Raw genomic sequence first — 24,675 nt, 5'->3', positions numbered from 1 at the left:
ATGTACCTGGGGTCAAGGCCAACCCTGCAACTTACAAAGGATATAACCAAGCCTTCCATCTCATTTGTGAATCAGGGGTCATAACTATCACCCTTGCTTGGCTGTTTTGAGGATTAAATTAGGGCCAGAACTAAAGTGTGCCAGAAAACCTCAGTAATGGAGTTTGATAACATTTTAGTAAAATATTTTAAAAAGTCACAATTAGTGCAACAAACTCATAAGGAACAAAATTCCAAAATTTTAAATGAACACAGGGTGAGATGATGATGTGTGAAGCATCAGACACAGACGAGGTGCTCAACAAATTGTCCTGCTCGTCCCCCCTCCCCAAAGAGAAAATGATCCGGCCCAGGCAGTGCAGATGCCTGACGCAGCCCTAAGGCAGCTGTCCCCAGATCTGTTTGACAAGCTCATTCATCTGGTCAAAGCGTACCAAGCCCCCTTTGGAACAGTCCCAAAGCAGCAATGTTTTCTAATTGTCTTCTCTTTACACCAAGGTAGGCTCTGAGAGGGCTGTTTTAAAACAACAGCAAGGGAGAATATTACCTAAAATGTTTTCGTTTCTTGGGAGAAACAACAGCTCAGTAAAATGTAATAACTACTGAAGAGTTAGTTTGCTGACTAAACCATGTATATATATTTATAATTATTTGCTGCATTAGCTACACAGAATAAAGGTTTGCCTAGCTCAGCGTGCAATGATGACAGAACATTGAGTAACTGAATCTCCCTTCCACCCCTTCTCCCTGCTGTGCGGGGGTTTGTTGCTTCCCATCTTCCCCGGGCTCAGTGGGTTCGATTTCTCATTACTCAATGAAGCAAACTGTATCTGAGGCTGGCTCTTTGAAACTCGTTATGCTCAGTTCTTTTTCTTTGCCCTAATTCATTTCAGGCATGGATGGGGACCAGACAGAAGGGAGAATGTAAGTATAAAATGTCATTTTGTAAGTGCCTGATACAGGGAAAAGCAGCATAGACTCTGAGGAGGTTGGGACTCCACCCACCTTGGCCTTGGTCCAGCACCTGGGGCGGGGCCTGCACCCAGGGACTCTGGAGGGCTGGTGCCTCTGTCTTTGGGCCTCGGTCACTGCCTGGAGCCCATCATGCTGTGTTGTTTGGCTTGTGTCCCTCTAAGAGCTCCCAGGGTGGCTGGGTTAATTGCAGCCCCATTACCAGGGGCTGGTAATTAGCAGAGGGTGCAGGGAGAGGAAGAGGATAAAGTAAGGGATGCCCAGAAGTTTGGGCCATGCCTACATTTCCTAGGCTACTGTTTTCCTTTTCAATACTCCCACAACCTGAAAAGAAGGAGAAAGAGCATTTCTTGAATGCTTACCACGTGCACGTTGCACTTAGATACGACCAACTGTTCCTGTTTGTGTGGGATGCTCCCAGTTTTAGCAATGGAAAGTCTCATGTCCCAAGAACTCTCTCCATCCCAGGAAAACCTGGATATTACTCGCTTTAATATGAATATAATGAGCCTATAAGGAATCATCTTTTCTCTTTTATGAAGAGGAAATTGAGGCTTAGAAAGAATAAGATACTCTTTGCAAATTGCATGCTTATAAATAGCCAAGATCTGAACCCAGATCTGTTGAGCTTCTCTATATCAGAAGCCCTCTGACGGCCATCAGACCCCTGCTTTCATTCAAGATCTCAACCAACAAGCCCCTGCTATTTCTGAACTCTGTGCTAGATGCTGTGTTTGTTCCAATAAAGTACTGAGATCTTATGGAGGCAGATGCACCCACAACCCCACGTGCCAGACAGCATGCAATCATGGGATGCTCTGTGGGGCTGAGGGAAGCAAGGGCCCCATGTGGGCCAAGGACCAGTGGTGACTTCCTAGAGGAGGTGAGATTTATGCTGGTCATTGAATGATAGGGAAGACACAGGATAGAGTCATTCTTAAGGAAAGCCCAGGGGCATTCCCCTCAGGAGTATTCTGAGCACGGGGATGCCAGTGCCCATGGAGGCTACTGGGACAGTGAGATGAGCAACTTGGCTACAGAGATAGGGACAAGGTGGAGGTAAGGCTGGACAGTCAGAATAATGTCACATTCCAGGTTCTTGGTCTCTGGAAGGATTGACTTGTGCTCATGAGAATCTGGGAGTTGTATTTTCTGGAACCAGAGGTTACATGGTTGCAATAGTGTTGAAGAATGATTTTGTCACTGGGGGTTTGTAAGCCCATGTGTGTTTATTTATGCAGCTCTTTGCTGGGACTCCCAGTTGGCCAATGGGATGAATGATTTTGACTGTGGTCTTTTTTGCCTTATCTCAGTGTGTGCTAGGATTAATGATGGCAAACTTTTATTAAAGAGCACCTAACATAAGCCAGGCACAAGTAGTATCTAATTTAATCTTTATAAGAACACTCTGAAAAAGATGCTATTTCATCACTACAGATCTGGCCCAACTAAACAAGTTCAAGTTGGCCCTTACCAGTTGGTGGCAAAATCATTTTGTCTCTTTGAAGCTCATTTCTTATCTGAGTAGAAGAGAAAATAGCCCTTCCCTTGTCTAACAAGGTTGCTTTGAAGATAAAAATGGTGAGGGTTGTAGATGAACCTTGTAAGCCACCATATAAATAAGGTCTTATTGCTCTTAAGAAGAGTGGCCATTGCAAAAGAGAGCCAAAAAGAAGGCTGAGCTTTGGTCATATGTATCTGGGATTGAATCCATCTCTGCAACTCCTGGCGAGCTAAGAATCTTTCCTCAGCATCATGCTTTTGTAAAATGAGGATGTTACATTCTTGAAGGGTCACTAAGGGAACTGAATAAAATCTTGCGTATGAATCTTTTGGATGCATTGTAGATATTGTCAATATTATTATATCTTTGAGCCCTTTTAGACACCTCAGAATCTATTTCATGCTAAGATATGAGGAAAGTCTCAGACTGGAATGCCCTTAGATGAAATCATATACTACTAGGGAGTTCTATTATTCTCCACAGTATATTGATTATGAGGATGCATAACTGCCAAAGAAAGAAACAGACCCTTATTTGACTGGGAAATGCAGTTTTTCTTTTAAGAATTGTATTTGATGAGAGCTTAATAACTTCTTTTTTCTTCCCCTTTCCAGGACGAAGATGATGGTATGTTCAGAAACACATTTTTACAGCTTATAACTCATTCTTTCGTTTTCCTGCTCAGGGATTCAAATGGAATTGTTTAGTACAGGAACCCCATAGAATCAATTATAACTCTTAAATTAGTATTAAGTAGACTTATATCAATTGCATACTGCATAACTATAATAAAATGGAATTACTTGGTTGGATTACCAAAGAATACTAAATTCATGTGTAACAATGCAGATTACTTAATCAGATCACAAATGGTAAAATTGCGTGCATGGTTTGATAGAAAAATTTCCCACATTTATGTCTTCCAACACACGTGAGTAAAGAATCAGTAACTGCCAATGAATGAGATAGCATAAAATTTTGACTTTCATAAAATGAGACTTGTAAATAATTTCTGAAATTTATAAGGTTTCCAGCTGACAATTTTCTGCCAAGTTAACATTTCAAAAAATGAAAAACAAAATAAATATGTATTTTAGGGTATTATCTAGATCTGCACCATTTTGTAAGTGGATTGTATGGTGGTTAAGTCATGTAGAAACACCGTGGGAACAAGATTCCACTTTACCACTTCGTAATTCCATCTGATGTGTTGGATTTTTGTGTCTTCTTTATGACAGCTGTTTCCAACTGGGCGGGGAAGGGGGCAGTTATTGAATGTTCCTTGGTGACAACGGGGCCTGACAATTTCATTCATTGTTTTCTACTTCTGCACAGTGCATCAGAGGCCTTTGCCCCAGCCAGCACTACTTCCCATGAGCTCCAACACTTTCCCTTCGAGATCTACTAAGCCAAGCCCCAAGCACTCTCTCCCATCCTCTCACATGTCTGGAGCATTCTCAGAAAGGTTTGTGGCTCTGTCATGAAATTCTAGCTTAATATAATGTCTAGGTCTGTCCAGTACTGAGGTAATACCAGGTGGATTGAGGAAGAAGGAAATGAGTAGGGTCTGAACATTTTGGGTCTTAAGACATAAAACCAAGCTGTTCTATATAGAACAGTGTGTTAATCCACTCAGTGTGTCCACTGAGTCTCTGCTTGAGGTGAGAGGGGTGGGGAATTGACTTCCTCCTTGATCCCTCCAGGTGGAATGGGCCTTTTGGTAGAAAATAAAGAATATTTTCACTTTATCAAACAAGCAACCATATTTAAGAAACCCGGGTTAGTTTAAATACTTGAAGTCCATCTGCATCTTGGTTGGGAAGACTGAGAAAATGCGCCTTGTGCTTGGCAGATGCTGAGAATTCATTGCAGTCTCTGTCCTAGCATGTCTGTTTTCTCAGTAGCAGCTGTGTTTCTCAGGGCTGGTATGAAGCTGTCCAGGGGCAGAGGCATGAACAGAAGAAAGGCCAGTCATTGTCCCCAAGCAAGTCCACGGGCAGCCTGTGGAGTCCCCCAAGTCCTCCAGCCGTGTAGGCTCACCTTCTCCCGTAATATTCAATCAGAGAAGCCCAAGATGCTCCCATAATATTGTAGAAAACTCAACCACCCACAAGACTCATCCACCCCCACCAACTCGCAGCAGGATGCTCACAATGTTTCTTCTGCCCTGGCACCCTCTGGCCCTGAGTTTCTGCTGCTCTTTTCACTCTTCCTGCTGGCTTCTGCTGCCCTGTCTGCTGACTCTCCTGCTGCTTTCCACCACACTAAGCCCCGACCCCATCCTTCATTCTCACACAATCCCACTAGCATAAAGTTGCTGTGCAGAGCAGACTTTCCCCGAAGGTTTGGACTGATGGGTGTGGGAATTGCTGCTTAGTGTGGAAGGAACAGAAAGCATTTCAGGGCCCCCCACCCGCCGCCTGGGCCCTCCTCCCCACCCCAGCCCTGCAAATGCTATTACCTTCGGCTGCAGAGCCCACCTAGCGCTTCCTCCCTTCTCACCTGGCCTGCTGTCTCCTTGGGGACCCTAAGCCCTGGTGATTCACTGCTCACGAAAAGACACGCCCATTAATATACTTTCCTCTTCTCAGAGGACTTCTGCATTCTCCAAACTCAAAGAGCTCAAGTTTTAAATTTTTAAATTTTAAAAAGCTCAAGCAGCCAATTTTTAAGGTAACTTTTAAATGCCCTCTACACAGTTGAATGCTGCTGTCGTTCTGCTTTATAAAGCTTGTTAGACTTTGGCAAGGTCCACAGCGGGATGTAGGGAAGTTCCCTCCCTGTGACCAGCCCCCCAGGTTTAGGGGGCAGCAGGGGAAGTGATACCAAATCAAGAAGCATTTGCAGTCTGGCTTCCCTAACCCAGCTCCCCTCTCTGGCCCCATCACCCCAATGCAACTAAAATCTCGATCTTTTTCTGTCTCCTCAGTAACAGCAGTTTTCCACAGAGTGCGTCCCTGCCGCCGTACTTCTCTCAAGGTTTGTACTCTGGGCTTTTGTGACCCGCTTCAGCCATCAGGCCGTTATGGCTGGATCCCTAACCTGTCCCAAAAGATTTTGACAAGGGTTTTATTGTTTCCTAAAAGCATCTGATTTCCTCATTCAACAATTAATTCAGTGTCTGCAGTGTGTCAAGGGCTGTCGGAATGATAGGATAGTACCTAAAACACAACACACACACACACACACACACATGCCCAAACACGCATGCACATATACTTGCACACACATGCATACACACATACACATATATACACGTACACACATATACACATGCACACACATCACAGTACATGCACACATGCATATGCATACACACACACACACACACACACACCCCTACACACACTTCACCAGGAAGCCAGCCCTCATCCCCAATCTTCCCAGGCAGAACTATTCCTCCTGCTGCTGTTTCCTTACAGGCCTCAGAATCGCGCTTGGCTTTCTCTGCAGTTGTATATTTCCATAATCAGTCTGTCCATTGTTGTGAGTTGGGAAGCATGTGTAAAATACAGACTAAGAACCGAATCTCTTACAGAATCAAAGATTTTGATTTAGTAAGTCTGGAGTGAAGTCAAGGGCCTATATATATATATATATATATATATATATATATATATATATTTTTTTTTTTTTTTTTTTGAGACGGAGTTTTGCTCTTGTTACCCAGGCTGGAGTGCAATGGCATGATCTCGGCTCACCGCAACCTCTGCCTCCTGGGTTCAGGCAATTCTCCTGCCTCAGCCTCCTGAGTAGCTGGGATTACAAGCACGTGCCATAGTGCCCAGCTATTTTTTTGTATTTTTAGTAGAGACGGAGTTTCACCATGCTGACCAGGATGGTCTCAATCTCTTGACCTCGTGATCCACCAGCCTCAGCCTCCCAAAGTGCTGGCCATATTTTTAATAATACCGTGTCCATGATAAGTGTGTGCTTAGAGTGTTCTGCAACTTGAACGAGAGTACAAATCACCCGGAAAATGTGTTAACATGCAGATTCTAATTCAGGAGGTCTGGGGTGAGACCCTAGTTCCTGAATTTCTAACACGTTCCATGTGGTGCTGTTAATCCTGGTTCATGGACCACTTTGAAAGGCCTCAGGGCAGGACTGATTTGTGTTTTTTACCCTTAAAGACTCACAAGTGACAGGCATTTGGTAGGCACTTTAAAATGCCGTTGAGGCTGGACACGGTGGCTCACGCCTGTAATCCCAGCTCTTTAGGAGGCTGAGACAGTCAAATCAGGAGGTCAGGAGTTCAAGATCAGCCTGACCAACATCGTGAAACCCCGACTCTACTAAAAATACAAAAAAATTTAGCTGAGCGTGGTGGCGCACACCTTTAATCCCAGCTACTCAGCAGGCTGAGGCAGGAGAATTGCTTGAACCTGGGAGGTGGAGGTTGCAGTGAGCCAAGATTGCGTCACTGCACTCTAGCCTGGGTGACAGAGCGAGATTCCATCTCAAAATAAATAAATAAATAAAAAGCTTATTGAGTGACTGAGCATCAAATGACTGTGGAAAGTTACCCAACTCTGGTAAATAGATCTTTACCATTCCAGGAAACTGGCTTAGCATTGCCAGATTTTCCAATTTTTTTCTCAAAAAAAGTGAAATTATTCCATTTTTAAATGTTGACTTAAATTGTTTAAAAATGCTGTGAAGAACAACAAAAAAGCCGCTTTTTTTGCAGTCATGTTCCGTGTGCAGAAATGCCAGTGTGTTAAGTAGAAAACTATATTAATACATTTGAATTGTAGTCTGAGAATAAACGTTTTTTCAAATAGCACATCTAGGGTGTTCCGTTGAATGCATCATTCCGTAGACGGGTGAGATCCAACTGCTGACACCAGGGGCACCCACTAAGTTTTCAATGTCTTCTAAGCATTTGAGGTTATGGTGTCCACATTCACCACATGGTTTTCAGTTTCCCACCCAACTCCTAATTTTTCACAATCCCCAAAATTCACTATGTTTTGCAAACACACATTTGTGTTACCTCCTTGCCTCTGTAGCCATCTGAGTTGCAGACACATCACAGCAAGATTTTCAAAGCAAGTTCCACAGATCTCCTGCTTTATGAGTCCATGATGGGGCTTATTAATGCAAATAGTTCATGATTTTTGGAACACTAGCTTAATCCAAATTGACCTCTTTTCCCCTAAGGCTGCCAGGACACCTGGTCCTCAGTCTTCTCCACTGGTTGTTTGCTTCAACATCAGAAGGGTAAAGGTTGTGTTGAGCATTGTCCAAAACTCTATCATGACTTCCCTGAGAGTCTAGATACTAAGGATGGTAGGTGACTACAATTAAAAAGGGTATGTGCTGCTCTGTTGTGAATTATGACTCTATGATGCTGGCCTGCAGGTGCAGAGGCAGAAAGAGATTCGTTCCTCAACTGTAGAACAGCCAGGCAATATGGGCCTTGGTTCTGTTACTCTCCTGTATTTTTAGGTTTCATTCATTCAACAAGCATTGTAAAAGCGCAAGTGTTGGACTGCAAAAAAATGGGGGTGGGGAAGGTCCGCCTAGGCATTGGGAATTTGAGTAAGGAAGGCACTGGCAGCTCAGGGCCAGCTTGTTTAGAAACAAGGAAGGACCGTCTTAAATAATCCTGGTATGTGGCTCAGGGGACTTACTTAGAAACAGGGAAGGACCGTCTTAAATAATCCTGGTGATGTGGCTCAGGAGACTCTAGCCCTTCCAGGTGACTCTCCTCTCCTCAGTGGAAAACTAGGTAGACATAGTGACAATCCCTGGTGTAGAACCACTGGAGGTACTTGCTAACCTGCAGATTTCTGGGCCCTAGGTGCTCAAAAGCCCCCCAGCGATTCTGAGTCATGCACAGTAACATTTGGTAACCACAGGTTTAAGTCTTGGGTTTGCCACTGATAGCATATGATTTGCTTAGCCTCTGAGCCTGTATTTCCCCATATGCAAAATGAAGACAATACCTACCTTGTAGTGTTGCTGTGAGGATTTTTAAAAAAATTGTACACACAGTACCTTACTCAAGATCTGGACAGCGTTGTGCTGAATAAATATTTGTTGAAGGTATGAATGAATGATGGATGAATCATTAAGAGAACATTCAACTCACAGAATTTTTCTGTTTTTAACTACAGCCTGGTACATAGAAAACAGCCTGGGCAACTGCAATAAACACAACGAAACCTTTCCTGAGATTAAGAAACATTCTCCTAAAGTTTCAAGGAATTATAAATTAGAAAAAAGGGTTTTGGAGAAGACGAGGCACAAGCGCTGGGTAGTTTATAGGTGCCCAACAAAAACGTCCTGATCTGTAGCGATTTTTTTTATCATTATTATTATTATTTTTTTTTTTTGAGACAGAGTCTCACTCTGTTGCCCAGGCTGGAGTGCAGTGGCACGATCTCAGCTCACTGCAACCTCTGCCTTTCGGGTACAAGCGATTCTCCTGCCTCAGCCTCCCGAGTAGCTGGGATTACAGGCATTTGCCACCATGCCCAGTTAATTTTGAATTTTTGATAGAGACAGGATTTCACCATGTTGGTCAGGTGATTCCAATTCCCAACCTCAGCTGATCTCCCCGCCTTGGCCTCCCAAAGGGCTGAGATTACAGGCGTGAGTCACCCCACCTGCCCAGTGCCTTCTATGTGAGTTGAACAGTTCTACCTATTGAGTTAGAACAGCAGGGAGCAAACTTTGATCCTAAAAGCTAACGATATTCTCAAGGTAATTTCATCTTCTCTTGGGTCCTTTACATTTCTTTCTGAGAAAACATTAAGAACATAATTATCTTCATTACTGCCTTGTCTCTACATCGGCTGTTGGGAATCCATTCTGCCTATGCTGATATTATAGGAATCTATGAAGGATTTGTCTCTCGAAGATTCGTTTTGATGTTCACATTCATTAAAACAATTGTGAATTTTTTATAAAGGGATCTAGTCACTTTATATTATGTAACATGCACATTTGGAAAATCACTCAAAATTGAGGTTCTCTTCTCAAAGTTTTACTGGCATGATTACAGAATAATGCCTGAGCAGCCTTCATGGTTTCAAACAGATGAAAATTATTTTTGAAGCACTGGTTTCTTAAAATGCTAACTATTGGAACAATCGCAAGGGTATTTTTTGAGGGAAAATGTGTTTTGATAGCAGTAAAACTGAAGTTAGGTTACAGTAAACTAACTTTCAGAATTCTATACTTTTCAAGGCCCTAGCAACAGACCACCTCTCAGAGCCGAAGGCAGAAACTTGCCCCTGCCGCTTCCAAATAAACCTCGGCCTCCATCCCCTGCGGAAGAAGAGGTAAGAGAGCACACATTTTTACTTTTGTTTGTTTGCTTTTTCCCTGGTAAAAGAATCACCAGAAACTCCCATTGAATGTTCTTCTGTGCTTTTATCTTCTTCTTTACTTTTATTTTATTTATTCGAAAAAAAAGTTAGAGAAGATCCAGATGAACAATATGTTCTTTTTCCTTGGTGTTTGTTCAGACTCTTTCAAAGACAAACGTGTGTTTTGCATAAACAGAGAGAAAAACAATCCTGTTTTTTACGTCTCCTAGTTTATGACCTTGATTAAGTCACTTAACTGCTCATTAACCTAGTTTTTTTTTTAATCAAGCAGGTTATTATGCTAAACTGAAGAAATTACTGTATCTGTATCTTTTCTGATTAGAGGTTCCATACTGTAAGGGACACTTATTCACAGGCACTTTTGTAACCAGTGTCATGATGAAAAGCAGTTCACACAAAATATCTTCTATTTAGCCCCAACTAAATGACTCTCTATGCAAATTAAGAAAACAAATGTTTCAAACCTCCTGGAATTGAGGTGGTGATTTATGGAAATGATTACCCAGAGGCTTGTCTTTTCACTTACATATGTAACTGTAAAATTTATTCAGTTTCTAAAAATTTACATTTTCAGAATTCATTAAATGAAGAGTGGTACCTGTCTTATATTACCCGACCAGAGGCAGAAGCTGCTCTTAGAAAGATAAACCAGGTATTGTGCTATAGTTTATTTTAACATAGTTATAAATATTCATGGCAGAAGAAGGGAACTGACTTGTCCTGAGTACCAGTTACAGGCTAGGAATTCTTCTAGGTGCTGTTGCTAACTGTAATACCTAGGAGACCCATTAGTGCCAGCTTCACAACTACCCGCAACCATAGCAGGGATTCCTAGGCTCAGGAATCATTCAGCTGGCAGAAGAATCTAAGTTAAGGCAGTCATTTGGTTGGTGGAATCTTAGGAGATTTTATTAACAAAAGAGTCTGCCTTGTCATGGGAATCATATGGTGTGAGAAGGAAACTCTCTTTCCCCCAAAGCTTCAACATCATACCAGCTCTAGCTTCCTCTTAACACAGACGTGCCATCCACATTGATGTGACAGGACTGATATTAAAGAGACAGGAGCAACTTTTTGCTTTTTGTCCTAGACATTTCTAGCTAGTCTTTTAATAGCATAAGGTGTCAAACATATTTCTCGTAGCCAGTCCCGAAACTTTACCTTAAATTTATTGATCAGAAATGGGAAAGCAAAGATCCTTCATCTTTCACATTTAAACTCTACAGCAGTTCTCAGTAGTAGTTGCACATTTAAATCACCTGGAGAGCTCTTGAAAAATCCTGATTCCTGGGTCTCACCTGGAGATTCTAATTATTCTGGAGTTCTGTGTCAGCTCTGGGAGTCTTCAAAACTTCCCAGGTAATTCTGATTTGAAGCCAAGACTGTGAATCACTGGTCCAGAAGTGTGTTTGTTTAGCAGAAATGTTCTGACAGGCTCAATTAACTTGGAATAAAAGGAACAGAGGAAAGCCGTTACTGCCAACTCATGGCTATTTAAAGCTATTCTGATTTGGTATGAGGAGAAGGGAGTAGTTTAAAGGAGTCCTTACTGATTAATTTTATTTTAATATTAGATTTTTATAGTATTAGTATTATGTAGCAATAATTTATTGAATGGAAATTTAAAGTACAGAACAGTCAAAACAGTAGTTTAGCAAATATCAAAAAAAAGATAAGAAAAGAGAAACATTTGCATTCAATTTTGGTCAAGTGTCTGATGAAGGAAAGAGTACCTAGAGACCACAAGATTGTAAACACGGCAAATGAATTTCATGGCATTTGGGTGTTTTCTGACTTTGGATGTGGAAAAGAAAGGTTAGGGAATTAACTCACAGGAATAATAGGAAGATATATCTTGAGTTAACCAATAAAGTTTGTTATTTCTCCTGGCCTTTTATTCACTCAAGCACCCATTATTTATTATTGAACAGAAGATTCCTTTTTTATCAAGAGACTTTAACGAGATTGACTTGGAAATTTCTCTGATACAATCTCTGTTGCCTTTCTTGATAACAAAAAAACTCGTGACACATGGAATCTGTAGCTGTTTGGAGAACCGAATGTTCGTTGAATGACAGGTTTTGCAGTCAAGAAGCTGCAAACTGCAACTGACAGGTTTGTCAGATCCCTAGAGGCTTGCCTACTACTCTTACAAGCAACAAAAATACTGACTTTCACTGCTCCCATAATAACAGGAATTTATCCTTTCAGGATGGCACTTTTCTGGTTAGAGACAGCTCTAAAAAAACAATAACCAATCCGTATGTCCTCATGGTGTTGTACAAAGATAAAGTTTACAACATCCAGATCCGTTATCAGCAGGAAAGTCAAGTTTACTTGTTGGGAACTGGACTCCGAGGGAAAGAGGTAAGGATTTCAAATTTCAACATTTCTCCAAAATCTTCATTTATGCCCCTCTGCATCTTTTCATGGAGCAATCTTTGGGATTCCAGGCTGTATGGCGAATTTAGAGTTAAATCACATTAGTGAAGTCCTTCATTTATTGGAAGAGAAATAAAGCAAAATGTTTACAATAGTTACTTCTGCCATAGGATTCTTTCCTGTATGTCTTTTATTCCAAATAATCGCATGTATAACTTTTAAAATGAGGAAAATGTATATTAACTTTAAAAAATCTATTTAGAGGTGTCAAAGGCAATTTCCTGCTATTATTCACCTCTGTGACATAATTTTAATGTAGGCTGCATTTTAAGTTGACACCACTGGAAAAGGGGAAAAATCAATACTTGCTGTGGTGATTATTCAAATAACTTGGCTCATTTCTTAACAAAATGGAGGGTTAGCCTCATGAAGATGACCAGGTTGCCAAAGAAATTCTTCTCAGGCTGAGGTTTAGATTCTCATGCTAGTCACTTTTTGAGTGGTAATCAGAACTGATAGAAAGAAACCCTCAGGGCTAGTTTTTTGCAAAGGAATCTAACAACTGAAGGTAATGCCCCAAATATACTCTAAGTTCAAAGTTCCAAGAGGAGGACCGGCTGAATGAAACATGTCCAGAATAAGAAACAGCTTACCCATAACTTCCGATTCACATACTTTTGTTATGATAATGTTAATGAGTAGAAAATAATGCATGCTTATGGTCAAATGTTTGAATCACTGGTTGGCAGTGGATAGAGCTGCACAGACCCTGTAGAAGCAGAGGTATTTGCCCTTCAAGCTTTATCTTGGTCCAGTGTGGAAACTCACAAGCGCAGAGGACTCATTGCAGCTGCCATGGAGGGAGGCACCTAGCAGATTAGTCTTAAAAGAAGTGCTTTATCCCATTAGGGTTCCTATGTGAGTTGTGACCCATGTCCAGAAAGTTGAATTAAGCTTTTCCCTCTCTAGCAATCAAGGCTGGGGTGATCCAGACTATGGATGCAAAGACTTGACTGCTGAGCCCTTATGAGTGTGGAGGTGGCAGTGAGGACACAGCAGAGAGTTCACGAAGGAACTCCTGTGCTATGCTGCAGATCCTACCTCTGTACACCGTGAACTGTGTCTGACCTCCTGAGTCCTTATACCTCCTAACAATATTAATGACTGAGGGTGAAATAGAGATACAGAAACCAAAACCAAAACCAAAAAGCAGAGCAACCCCACGGCAAGGATACTGTAATCATGACTATTTAAATGACCCTCCATATGAAGTTAAAAATATATGCATTTCAAATTACATCACACACACACACACACACTTTATCTTTTTCAAGATGGAGTTTCCCTCTTCTCGCCCAGACTGGAGTACAATGGTGCCATCTTGGCTTACTGCAACCTCCACCTCCTGGATTCAAGCAATTCTCCTGCCTCAGCCTCCCAAGCAGCTGGGATTACAGGTGCATGACACCACACCCAGTTAATTTTTTTTTTTTTTTAGATTTTTTAGTAGAGACAGGGTTTCACCATGTTGGTCAGGCTGGTCTCGAACTCCTGACCTCAGTGATCTGCCCGCCTCGGTCTCCCAAAGTGCTGGGATTACAGGCATGAGTCACCATGCTCAGCCCTTATTTTATCTTTTATCATGGTTTGTTGGATGTTTGTGAGGAATTTTTTTCAAAGTTCTACAGCAGAAATCATTAAACTACTTGCCACATTTTACATACACATTTTCCCACAATCCTCATAACTTGAAGAGGCAGGATATATGATGCAGATAAAAAAACTGAGGGTGAAGTTCATGCTTTTCATTCCAATGCTGACTCATCTCCCTATCTTGACTCTTTCAGGACTTTCTGTCTGTGTCAGATATTATTGACTACTTCAGGAAAATGCCACTTCTGCTCATTGATGGGAAAAACCGAGGTTCCAGATACCAGTGCACATTAACGCATGCTGCAGGATACCCATAGCAAGTTATAGCTGAGCAAATGAACCGTCCTCCTGCCTCTGTTGCCAACACGAGATCAATCAGCTTTGGTCAACGGATAAACACTTAGGACTGAGTTTAACCCTTCCCCATGAACATAAGGGTATTATCCTTTCCTTTAAAAACAGTGTTTGAAATGAAGACTGTCAAATTCCCATAATTTATTTATTCTTCTTCAATGTTTATAAAGTGCATGAGTCATGTTCACACTTGAAGTCTAGTAGTGCACTGTAATAATTCACTTTTTAAAAGTTGTGTATTTTTTAAATATACATTTCAAAATACAGTAGTTTACACAGCTACAGAAACAATTTGGGGCAAGTTTTAAAACACTGAAACAGTAATAGTTATTGGCATCACATAAAACTGATTTGTTTTTACAGCCAAACCTCTGTCAGTCAGAGGCATTCATTAGTTTTATACATGTAATTTGAAAATGACTAAACCTCATTTTCTCAGCAGCAATAATTTAAGAGCCTTCAAAAATACGATTTTATTCTTACTTATTTGGTACTTTTTCCTGGGGGAATTTTTATGTAATTTTTTATGAAAAGATAAATGCATGTTGAGATAACTTCTGGGATTAAAATAGTCTTTTGCTTTAATTTTTTGGTTTCCTAAAACAACTTTATTGACTTTTAGTCCATACTGTTATATTTTTGTCTTAAAAAAAATTTAAACTACAAATAGCAAAAGAAAACATTTTCAATTTAGGGATCAGACTTTGGTGGATTGTGGATCTAGGTTTAATTAACACATCTGGGGTTAAGTTGGCATTTCTTCACATCCCCACACCCACACCAACATCACAAACACCTCCACCTTCTCCCAACCCCAAAAACATTGTCCAAGGATATAGATTTTACCAAAGGCTTCCTGGGAAGACAAGGGAGCAACACTTTAAATTTGTTCAGACTTTGCTATTCAGTATGGCTCCTCAATCTCGTCATCTCCCTGACAGCTCTGCCATAAAGCCCCTTCTCCTCATCCTTTCCAAACAGGCTGTATAAGTGCTTTGAAGTAATTCGGCTCTTTCCTTTAGTTCACAAATCTCGCTTAATAAAAAGTACAGGCATTCAGCCAGATTAAACAACTAATATTTAGCCAAACAGTGACAATCAGTTGTTTTTCAATTTTTCCCTTTGGGACCTTGGTTATTATTGAACGACTTTTACTAGCAACCATTTTTGGCATTTCTGCTTAATCTACAAGTTTTCGGAATGGAAAAGAATATCTTGCATCTTCATTTTCATGAACCAATAAAAAGAATATTAGAAGGAATCTAAGAAGTCACCAGTTTAAAACTGATGATAGGCTAAGATAAGGAGTATATGGAATGTAGAGACTTTTAACTAATGATAAAAATTGTGTTTCCCAAAATCTCATCCTTAACCAGAAGTTCTCAGTTTAGGTCCAAAACTTGGGAGTTCTAAGGCTGAAAGCCCTGCATTCATTTACATGTCTATACAACAGGCTATTCAGCAAGTATTTACTTAGTGGCTCTTCTGTGTTAAACAAGTGAGCTAGGTGCAAGGTCGTCAGGATAGCGTACACCATAGGTTCTAGCATGGAGTAAGCTCACTGGTCTCGCTTCACCGTATTCTATTCTTAGGGTTCAAAAATACGTAAAATGAAGGACCTGATAGATTTCAAAGCAACTATTTGGTAGTGAATCATGTTTATAAAACAAACACTCATTTTAAGTCTCCTGGTGGAAAGGGCCATTAGGATTAAGATGTTCTATTCCACGGCTATGACTGAAGTCAATGTTGGGACGCTGATGTTTTCCTGACTCGCGTTCTCTCTCAAGCACCGGCAACTCCTTTTGGCTGGGCCTTGCCTCTTGTATGTGACCCCAGATGCATCAGTGGGAGTTGCTCAGAACCCTGCTCAGTGATAAATATCTTACTAAAGCTGGGTCAGTCAGGGTCACTCTCTGGAATGTTACACATGAAGCCTGAGACAAGATCTTTTATCTGGGGTCCCCAAAAGGCAATGCTATATACCTGGAGCTGTCTGCTGCCCTGCAACTACTCCCATTTACCAATTATCTGTAAGAACCAGTCTGCTGTAGAAGAAAATGAGGCCAAAACACAAAAACACAGTAAAAAGATAGACGAATTATTGGGGTCCCTGAAATCTACCAACCATGGACTTCTAAGTCACATGACTCAATATATGCTTCATCTGGTTGAGTTGTGCTTGGCATTCACTAACAGGAGAGTTCTGATTAATATAAACTCATACCATCGGTTAATAATTTAGCAGCTCTCTTTCAACCTGAGCCAAATTCAAGCATAAGTGAAAGGATAAGCAGTGACCCATGACCAATTTCCTATGTCATATGCTTGCAATCAGTGAGGTTAAGCCATTCTTAGAAACATTAAACAACAGCCTTCAAGGAAATGAACTGCTTGTTTACAACATTTTTATTTTGTTTTAAATTATATATATACAAATTAGTAAACTCAATTCTCCCACATATTTGTTAATTCAAAAATAAACTCACAACAAACATAAGAAATCAGATAGAAAAACTATTAGAAACAAGGGATACATCTGATATTTTGGCCTCTTCAAAGAGGGGGTTGTTTCTTTCTGCTTCTGTTAAGTTCTCAGTCTTCATGGGATGATTAAAATGTAGGGTAAGGTCACAAAGCAATAACTGGGAGAGCTCTGTATAAAACAAAACAGAAGTTATATTGTAGCACATATGTCATAAAAAAACTATTATTGCTTAAAGTAGCTATTTCTTCCTAATTCCTAATTTAGTTTTTCAAGTGATTAGTGATTAAACCACAGATTAAGTGTACCCCATTCTAATTTAAAATAAGATTTATGTATTACAAAATAAGCATGGCATAAAAATTTACTAAAAGGGGGCTCTTTAGCTCAACTTCTCAGCAATATTACTAAACTGTAACTTGATTTATACAAATCTGACTTACATGGTTTTAACTTATTTTTATCTAAGTTATACATGCATATATTTCAAAGAATCAGATAAGTTTAAGGCATGTTACAAAAAATTACAGTTCCAATCTCCCAGAGGCAACCACTTTTAATTTATTTTATTTTTTTTAGCTCACTTTGTTTTTGTTGCTTTGGTAGTTTCAGTGTGTCTGTTTTGAGAATTTTTATTGGTGTAAGGGGTGCAGTGGTGTTTACCTCCATATCTCTAAATGACATGCTTATTTGATTTTTTTTTTCAATTTTCAGTGTTATCTGCCTCTGACACAGAAGATTAAGATACAGCTCTTTCACTCACCCTCTTCTCTCACAATATACTTAGGGAAAATTTTTTGCTTAGCTCAATTATTTAATGTTTAAATATTAATTATACAAATATTCTTCACAGCCAACTCTTGTTGTATGACATTTTCCTTCCTGCACACAACCCACCAGAGTTAACAATTGGGCATATTCATTGCTTCATTATCAGAAATGTATCCCAAATGTCCTCCAGTTGAGTAAATGTCCTCTTGGTTTATTCAACGCTTTAGCTATTCTATTGTTAAACGTCTCTCCTCTCCTGGAGCCTTCTGATTTGCTCCAATATGAACTAATTGCTTATTAGCACTACTGTACAGCTAGTATCTTGGGAACTCCCTTTACCATTATCCTAGAGACTCCTTTTATCCCACCCTTCTGTGGAGTGCTCTTTTCCCCAAATTCCTGTGTTTTTCTTTTGTTCTTCTCCCTTGTTTGGTGGCATATAGGTTCAGTAACTTCCAGAGGGAATAAAATCATATGTCTGAAAATTTCTTTCTCTACACTAATGCTTAATTAGAAGGTTAACTGGCTATAGAAATCTAAGTTGGAAATCATATTTCTTCAGATTTCCAAAGGCACTGCTGCATTGTCTTCTAGGCTCCAGGGAAGCTGGAGTCATATGAGAATTTTCATGTTTTCTTTTCAGAAGCTTTACAGATCTTTAGGTCCTCTCAGCAGACCGAAATTTCACAATCTCTGCCTTGGTATGGGTCGATTTTCATCCACTGTGGTGGACTCTTTCATTGTAGAAACTCATACCCTTCGGCTCTGGAAAATTTTCTTTATTTCTTTAATGAATTGCCCTTCATCATTGTCTATGTTCTCTCTAACACGCGCATTTGTTGGCTGTTGGACTTCTTTCACTTATCTAATACATGCTTCTCCTATCCATCACCAACACTTTCCATTTCTGTTATTTTGTTTACACTCTACGGGAATTTCTTCATTTTACCTTTCAACCCTTCTATTGAGCTTTTCATTTCTACTGTCACACTTTTCATTTCCAAGAACTACTTTTTGTTCTCTGAATATTTTTATAGTATCTAATTCCTTTTTCATGGATACAGTATCTTTCATGGATACAGACATTAATGATAATTTCTTGAAGTTTTCATCTCCCCTCATTATTTGTTTCTTCCTCATTGAATCCGTTTTTTCTCTGCTTTTTATATCAGATGCATTCCTCAAATATCTGTTGTGCCTTAGCTGTTTGCTCATATTTAAGACTGTGTTGCCAAAAAGACAATTGGAAGTTCTGCACCTGTGGTAGTCAATAATGTGGGATGATCTGGCTGGGTTATTTTATGATAATTTCTGCTATTAGTATCTTTAGATCTTTTAGCTTAGGCTGGTCAGATTCCTGAAAGGAAAATCTACTTGGAGGGTATAAGTCTGGTTGCCAGTATTTTGGTAGCCCATGAAGGAAAACAAAAAAAACAAAAAACTGGAGGTCTTGTAATTTGATATGTAAACTTTGTTTCAACATTCTTCTTTACAGTATAGTACTCTCCCTCAACTTATGACTAGTGGCTCCAGGGCAGAAATCCTAAGACTTGTTTTAACCTCAAGTCTTTTGTCACAGTGAAGGGACAGCTGCCCAGCTATGCAGAGGGCACAGAAGAAACCTTACGGATCTACAATTCTTCAATATTTAACTAGTCCTCCTGTTGTTATCCAGGTTTCACCCCTACTTCCAGAAGTTTCTGGTGCCACCATGAATTGGGTCATAGGGGCTATTTTTGGCTTTACTCAGCCAGCTTGGGGTTCAGATTTTTGGACTTTGGGGTTCAGATTTGTCTATTTGCTTCTCCATTTGTTTTTTGTTTTGTTATCTCTTCATGGAATCTCTTGTGGATTTCTGTCTCTTTAAAAATCACTTAAATTTAAATCTCAGGTCTACCACTGACTAGTTGCTTAACCTTGAGAAAGTTAAATCTCTTTGTCTATTTACACATCTGTAAATGCCAATGGCAATAGTTCCTACCTCGTAGGATTATTATAAAGAGAGTTCATTTATGTAGAGCTTTTAGACGAGTCCCTGGATTATGGTAAATGCTGTAAGGGTTAGCTGATGACATTATTATTTAGAGAAGGAAGTGACGGTGCACAGAGTGTTCATTTAATCCTCTATATTTACCAGAAGTCCACCTTCCGAGTGTAGCGCTACAGGTCCCTCAGAGCCTAACTGCCTAACCTACCTATACGATGCTTCAAGAAAACATCTATCAGAGTTATTACATTTTATTTCAGGAAATAATAATCTCCAAACTAGAAAAATTATAAATCAAGGGTGGGGGGAATCTAAAGCTTCTTAATTGTTTTAAACAAGTTCAAGCATCCAAAACCATTTATTCATTTAATAAACATTTTTCAAGAATTGAAGCAATCAAGGCACAGTGTTAAGTGCTAGAAATACCCCTAAGGAGCTTACAGTTGAGCAGGGATAAGAAACATAAGGAAATATGCAATTATAAAACAGCATAACAGGTAGACAGGAAAGGGCAGAAGGGATAATATGCCAGCTCAAAAAAAGTTTTCCAATGTAAGTGACCTTGACTACTAGTAGTTAACCTGGTGTGGTGGAGGTAGGGTATAACAGTGGGATTTCAGAAGGACAAGTATGTGTTGAAGCAGATACAGAAGAGCACTTGTGGATATGCAAATAGTTCAGTATGGTTAGAGCACAGAACATGCAGGAAGAACAGAGTAAGAGACCAAGTGGAAAGGAGTGGCCTGATCTCAACAGGTCATATAGTCCATTCTGAGGACAATGGTGAGCCAATGAGGGTTTTCTGCAGATTTGCATTTTAGAAAGAGAATCTTCACTGTGGTGTTGAGACTGGTTTTGAGAAATGATGAAGTAATGGTAGTCAGATTTCTTTAACATCATGCTCTTCAGAGCCTTTGTTAATATGCACTGTAAATTTGTGAAATACATAGCGCAAAGCACTTCCCAAACTTATTTGACCATAAAAGCATGGACTCTGTTTTACTGTACACCATCTACTAACATCTTTTGAAACAGCAGGGTTCACAGATCAAAGTCTAGGAAATGCTGTCCTAGGGAGAACACATGGAAAAAGTGTAATAGGCACTCACTATTTGGTGCCAAACTAACGGCCATGCCCTCTTCTTCTTGGTGTCACAGCTTGATTTCATTTGAGGTGCTCCTTTTCCCAGCTCCAGTAGTAAGTTCTGACTGGTCCAAACCAGTCTTGGCAGTCCCAGTCCCCTTGGCTGTGGCTGCTATAAGCATCAGCATGTGATGCACATCTGGCGAATTAAAGGGAAATGTGCTGGAGGGATCTGGGAAAAGACTCATAAAAAGAGACTGTCTATACATGCCCACCTCTGAGAGTAATGACCATAAGAAGTGATAAAGAGAGTGAACATAACAGAGCAGAAAGATGGAAAGAACCTTGTCCTCGACAAAATCTTTAAACCTCTGAATTAACTTTAGGGCTGAGCTACCTTGGATCTTCTTGTTTTTCCTTATTGTAAAAGTTAAGTTGGTCTTTTTGTTACTTATAGTTGTAGGCCTTAAACTACATATTCAGTGTAGTTTTCATGGTTAGAAATAGGACTCTTAGGTGAAAGCAATAGGGGAAGATTTCAGCTAGCCCATAAGGAGGAATTGTTTAAAATGGAATGGACTGACTAGTGAGACAGGAAGTTTCCCAACGTAAGAAATGTTTGGTCAGGAATAGATTATCCCTAGAAATATTCAATCACAGAATTGTGATTTTATGTGCTTGGAATAAAAGAATATGTCTGTGAGGTGAGTGACTAAACATCATGACCTATAAGGTCTAATCCTACCATATGAATCTGTTGAAAATGAAGAAGCTTTAAGTCACAGAATCTAATTTATACTTTTTAATTTGGAATGAACCTTATGGGGCTTAGTAAGAGTTCATAAAGACAATGAATGTTGCAGAATGTGACATAGCGTTGTAATAGTGTGATGAAGGAAAGAAGGGAAGTAAAATTTACAGAGCTTAGACAACGTGATAAGCTTGTTAGTGTCAGGGATGGGAATTCAGGTCTGCTAACTCCAAAGTCAAACGTAATCTGTCTTTAGAGATCTAGTTCACTTACATTGCAAACATTTCTTAAGAAATCGAGAAATCCTAATGAGTGGGTAAAATTCATTTATACCCCAGCAGAAACACAAATTGGCTGTACTATTTATTTCATAACATTGATATGCAAACATTTTAGTGATTCAATACTTACCTTTCATCTTCTTCAACTCCAAAGAAATTGTATTAATATTTTTAATTGTTTTGTCCACATGTAGCTTATGATCAGTAACACTCTTCTTATCCATCTGATTTTAAAAGAAAAACAGAAACAATGTATAAATCAGTATTTATGTGTTTTTTTAAAATACTTACATTTTCAGTATTTCTAGAAATCTGTTATTTCAGAAATAACTATGAAACAAATCTTTTTAAATGGTTAGAATTCTAACATCAAAAGGCATCAGTGTGTTATGTAATATTTTTCCAACTGAAAACTTCAACTGGAACTCATAGGATGAGGTTCTTTCCTTAATCAAACCATATCCACAAGATAAGGCTTATAATGGAAATGAAGACGCCCCTTTTCAGAAAGCCTCAGCACTTATAAACTACCTTACAATTTAGCATTTGTGTTAAGATCCTCTCTAATTTTCTGTAAGTCCATGTCTTTTTCTAACTTAATAACAGGGCCCACATATGATTTAAGTACACAGTGAAACTCAAAAAAGAATTTGATTATAATTCATTAAGAGGATAATTCAATCATAATTCACTAAGAGGACAGCAAATGGCTAGTTTAGTTTTGGGAGTGGGTAACAGACATTTTAATTTTGGTTAACTGAAATGTATACATTAATACATTACTATGTTATACAGTACCTGTATTTAACCAATTGTTTCACATACAAATATACAGAGAGGTGGTTCACTAGAAACTAGTCTCAAGGTTCAGTCTCTCAAAATGACTTGAAAAAACTCAACCTCATTTGGCATATACAGCTCCAGCAGTGTGAGAGGTGGGCAGTTATGGGTCAAGGTGCTTGTGCAAAATAATGAAAAGAAACCAACCTTTAAGTCAATCTTTGCCTCTCCTTTTCCTGAGCAGGGAGAATTTCTCCAATTTCTCTTACTTCAGAGCCACTGTAAAAGAACTCATTTTGTTTCCCAGATATTAATGAATAAAATGTGCTTTGCAACTGCCCCCCATCCCCTATACTCTGGAAAGTCAACTATTTTCCTTAAGCATGCCAAATAAAAAAGTTAGAGGGAAAAAGAAAGATGGTATTTTAAACATGGGGTAGAGTGGTGGAATTAAAGAACTTCAACAGTGAGGGAAAAAAATATTAAAAAAAAAAAAAAAACCGTAAAGCAGAAACTGAATGGTTTTAGAGTCCAAGACAGTGGCCTCTCCCCGCTCTGGGGTCCGGTTCTCCAGGGCCCTCGAGTGCCCAGTGGGTGGGTGGGGCGAGGGCACAGCGGCGTGTGGCTGGCACTGGACTGGAGGCAGGACAGGGCTGGGTCAAGCCCTCCCCAGGGAGCTCGGTAGGGCCACTATCCAGAAAGGAGAGGTTGCTCCAACTGCAATTCACTAGGAGTGGGGAAACAGAGATCAGACTGTAGGTGACGAGTGAATGGGGGCCCAGAGGCCAGGATGTCGCAGACTCAAGGCCTGATATTACTAAAGCGCCATCTCCGGGCCACAGGACGCCGCCCAGGCCCTCAGCCCCACGGAGCCATCGTTAGCACCGCAGGTTCTATTCTGAAAGCCCAGCCTCCTACTCGGCCCAACCGACACCTGGGAGGTGTCCTAACGTCCCAAATCTTTGGGGCCCTCAGCGACCCAGCGGCCCATGAAAAACCCCAGATCTATGGGGCCGTGAGCGGCTGAACCACCTAATCGACGGCTAAAGATGGAGTCCGAGAGAGCTGGAAGTTTCCACAGTCCTCGCCCTCCCAGACAGGATTTGGAATGAACCTTAGGGGCTTAGTAAGTTTCTTGCTGGTTTCTTGCCAAGTGGACAGGGTTAGGGCAATGTAAAATGCCCTCAGAGTGACCCAGCCTGCGGACAGCCACCAGACGTCCACCCACCCAGCCAATCGCCCCCTTCTCAGCCCAACCGACTCCGGGGACAGGCCCTGGCCCCGCGGGGTGTGAGGCCCGGAGGCCAGCCCAGCCCACTGCCCACCGCTGGGTGGTGGAGATGGAGCCTCGGGCAGCCTGGAAATTTCAGCGGTCGTCACCTTCCCAAACCAGATTAGGCTCCTTCAAGACCTAGCAGCCATCACTACCCACCCTGCCAACCGTCACCGACGTTCTGATAGTTAGGCGCAGGGTGCCCACGGGAAGGCAAAGCCATGCCCCCTGATTGGCCAGCTTCTCCACCTGCAGCATCCTGGGAGTTGTAGTCCCAGGCAAGGCCCCATACGGAGAAGGTTCTGGATGCGGGTTATAACTGACTTGCGCTGCCACGTGGCGAGAGAAAGCGCTGACGTTTTCTGTACCCCTGCGTACCAGGCCTTTGCAACCCTTATCTGCATTTAAGTTGCACAGGATAGAGGTAACGTTAAGGGTAGACGTTGGACTAAAGCAGCTTGGGTTTGAATCCTATTCTGTCACCTGCTTAGTTGTGTTGATGCAGATAAGCGATTAACCATTCAGAGTGCAGATGTCCTCACCTATCCTACGGAACAATAATAACTGCCTTCCCGAGTTACTCCGAGGGTTAAGTGAGATAATGCATCAGAGGTGCTTGGCAGATGACAAGTGCCCCATAACTGTCAGCTATTGTCATTCCTAAAAATGTATACATTTTATAGGAATGATGATAAAGCTTACAGAATGTATCCTTTCTCCTGCTCACTTATTTTGATGATGAAGAAGTAAAAACTGCTTCACCTTTAGAAACTCCCTGTAGATAACTGCAGGAGAAACAAAGGTGTTTAGGAGAAGTAGATTTTTAAAGTAGGTGGGTGGAGATAACATTGAGACTGAGAATCCTGAAAATCAAGTGATGATGGGGACTAGGGTTGGGTGGGATGGAGTGTCCTATCGTCCCAATCACACCGAATTCTTTTGGGGGTGTATCAAGTGTTTGCAGGAGCTGCCACGGCTCTATTACCTGGGAATTAGAATCCACAGGATTTTTGGCAGAATCTAAAGGCCTTGGATCCATCCAAAAGTCTGACTACTTCT

General features: G+C 40.6%; 2 protein-coding genes across 2 annotated transcripts in view; one reads left to right on the top strand and one right to left on the bottom strand.

The window, feature by feature from the left end:
* The window catches only part of LCP2 (lymphocyte cytosolic protein 2), a 49,351-nt gene extending 34,562 nt beyond the window's left edge, over positions 1-14,789 (top strand). Inside the window, exons 14-21 of the mRNA XM_012461120.3 lie at positions 893-923; positions 3,090-3,102; positions 3,811-3,940; positions 5,405-5,454; positions 9,673-9,767; positions 10,390-10,467; positions 12,027-12,182; positions 14,045-14,789. Coding sequence (XP_012316543.1) covers positions 893-923; positions 3,090-3,102; positions 3,811-3,940; positions 5,405-5,454; positions 9,673-9,767; positions 10,390-10,467; positions 12,027-12,182; positions 14,045-14,167 — 676 coding nt within the window. The 3' untranslated portion in view covers positions 14,168-14,789. The remainder of the gene's footprint in view (positions 1-892; positions 924-3,089; positions 3,103-3,810; positions 3,941-5,404; positions 5,455-9,672; positions 9,768-10,389; positions 10,468-12,026; positions 12,183-14,044) is intronic.
* Positions 14,790-16,595: 1,806 nt separating this feature from the next.
* CUNH5orf58 (chromosome unknown C5orf58 homolog) lies at positions 16,596-21,787 on the bottom strand. Its single transcript, XM_064376549.1, has 2 exons — positions 21,694-21,787; positions 16,596-16,860 (listed from the first exon to the last, which is right to left on the bottom strand). Exons 1-2 carry the CDS (start codon positions 21,785-21,787, stop codon positions 16,709-16,711), a joined length of 246 nt encoding a protein of 81 aa, XP_064232619.1. The 3' UTR covers positions 16,596-16,708.
* Between the last annotated feature and the right edge of the window lie 2,888 nt (positions 21,788-24,675).

Source organism: Aotus nancymaae, unplaced genomic scaffold (assembly GCF_030222135.1).
Source record: "Aotus nancymaae isolate 86718 unplaced genomic scaffold, 86718_ANA_hifiasm-v0.15.2.pri h1tg000015l_1, whole genome shotgun sequence".
Taxonomy (NCBI): Eukaryota; Metazoa; Chordata; class Mammalia; order Primates; family Aotidae; genus Aotus; species Aotus nancymaae.
The sequence above is the reverse complement of the archived record's forward strand: the minus strand, read 5'-3'. Positions and strand labels throughout refer to the sequence as shown.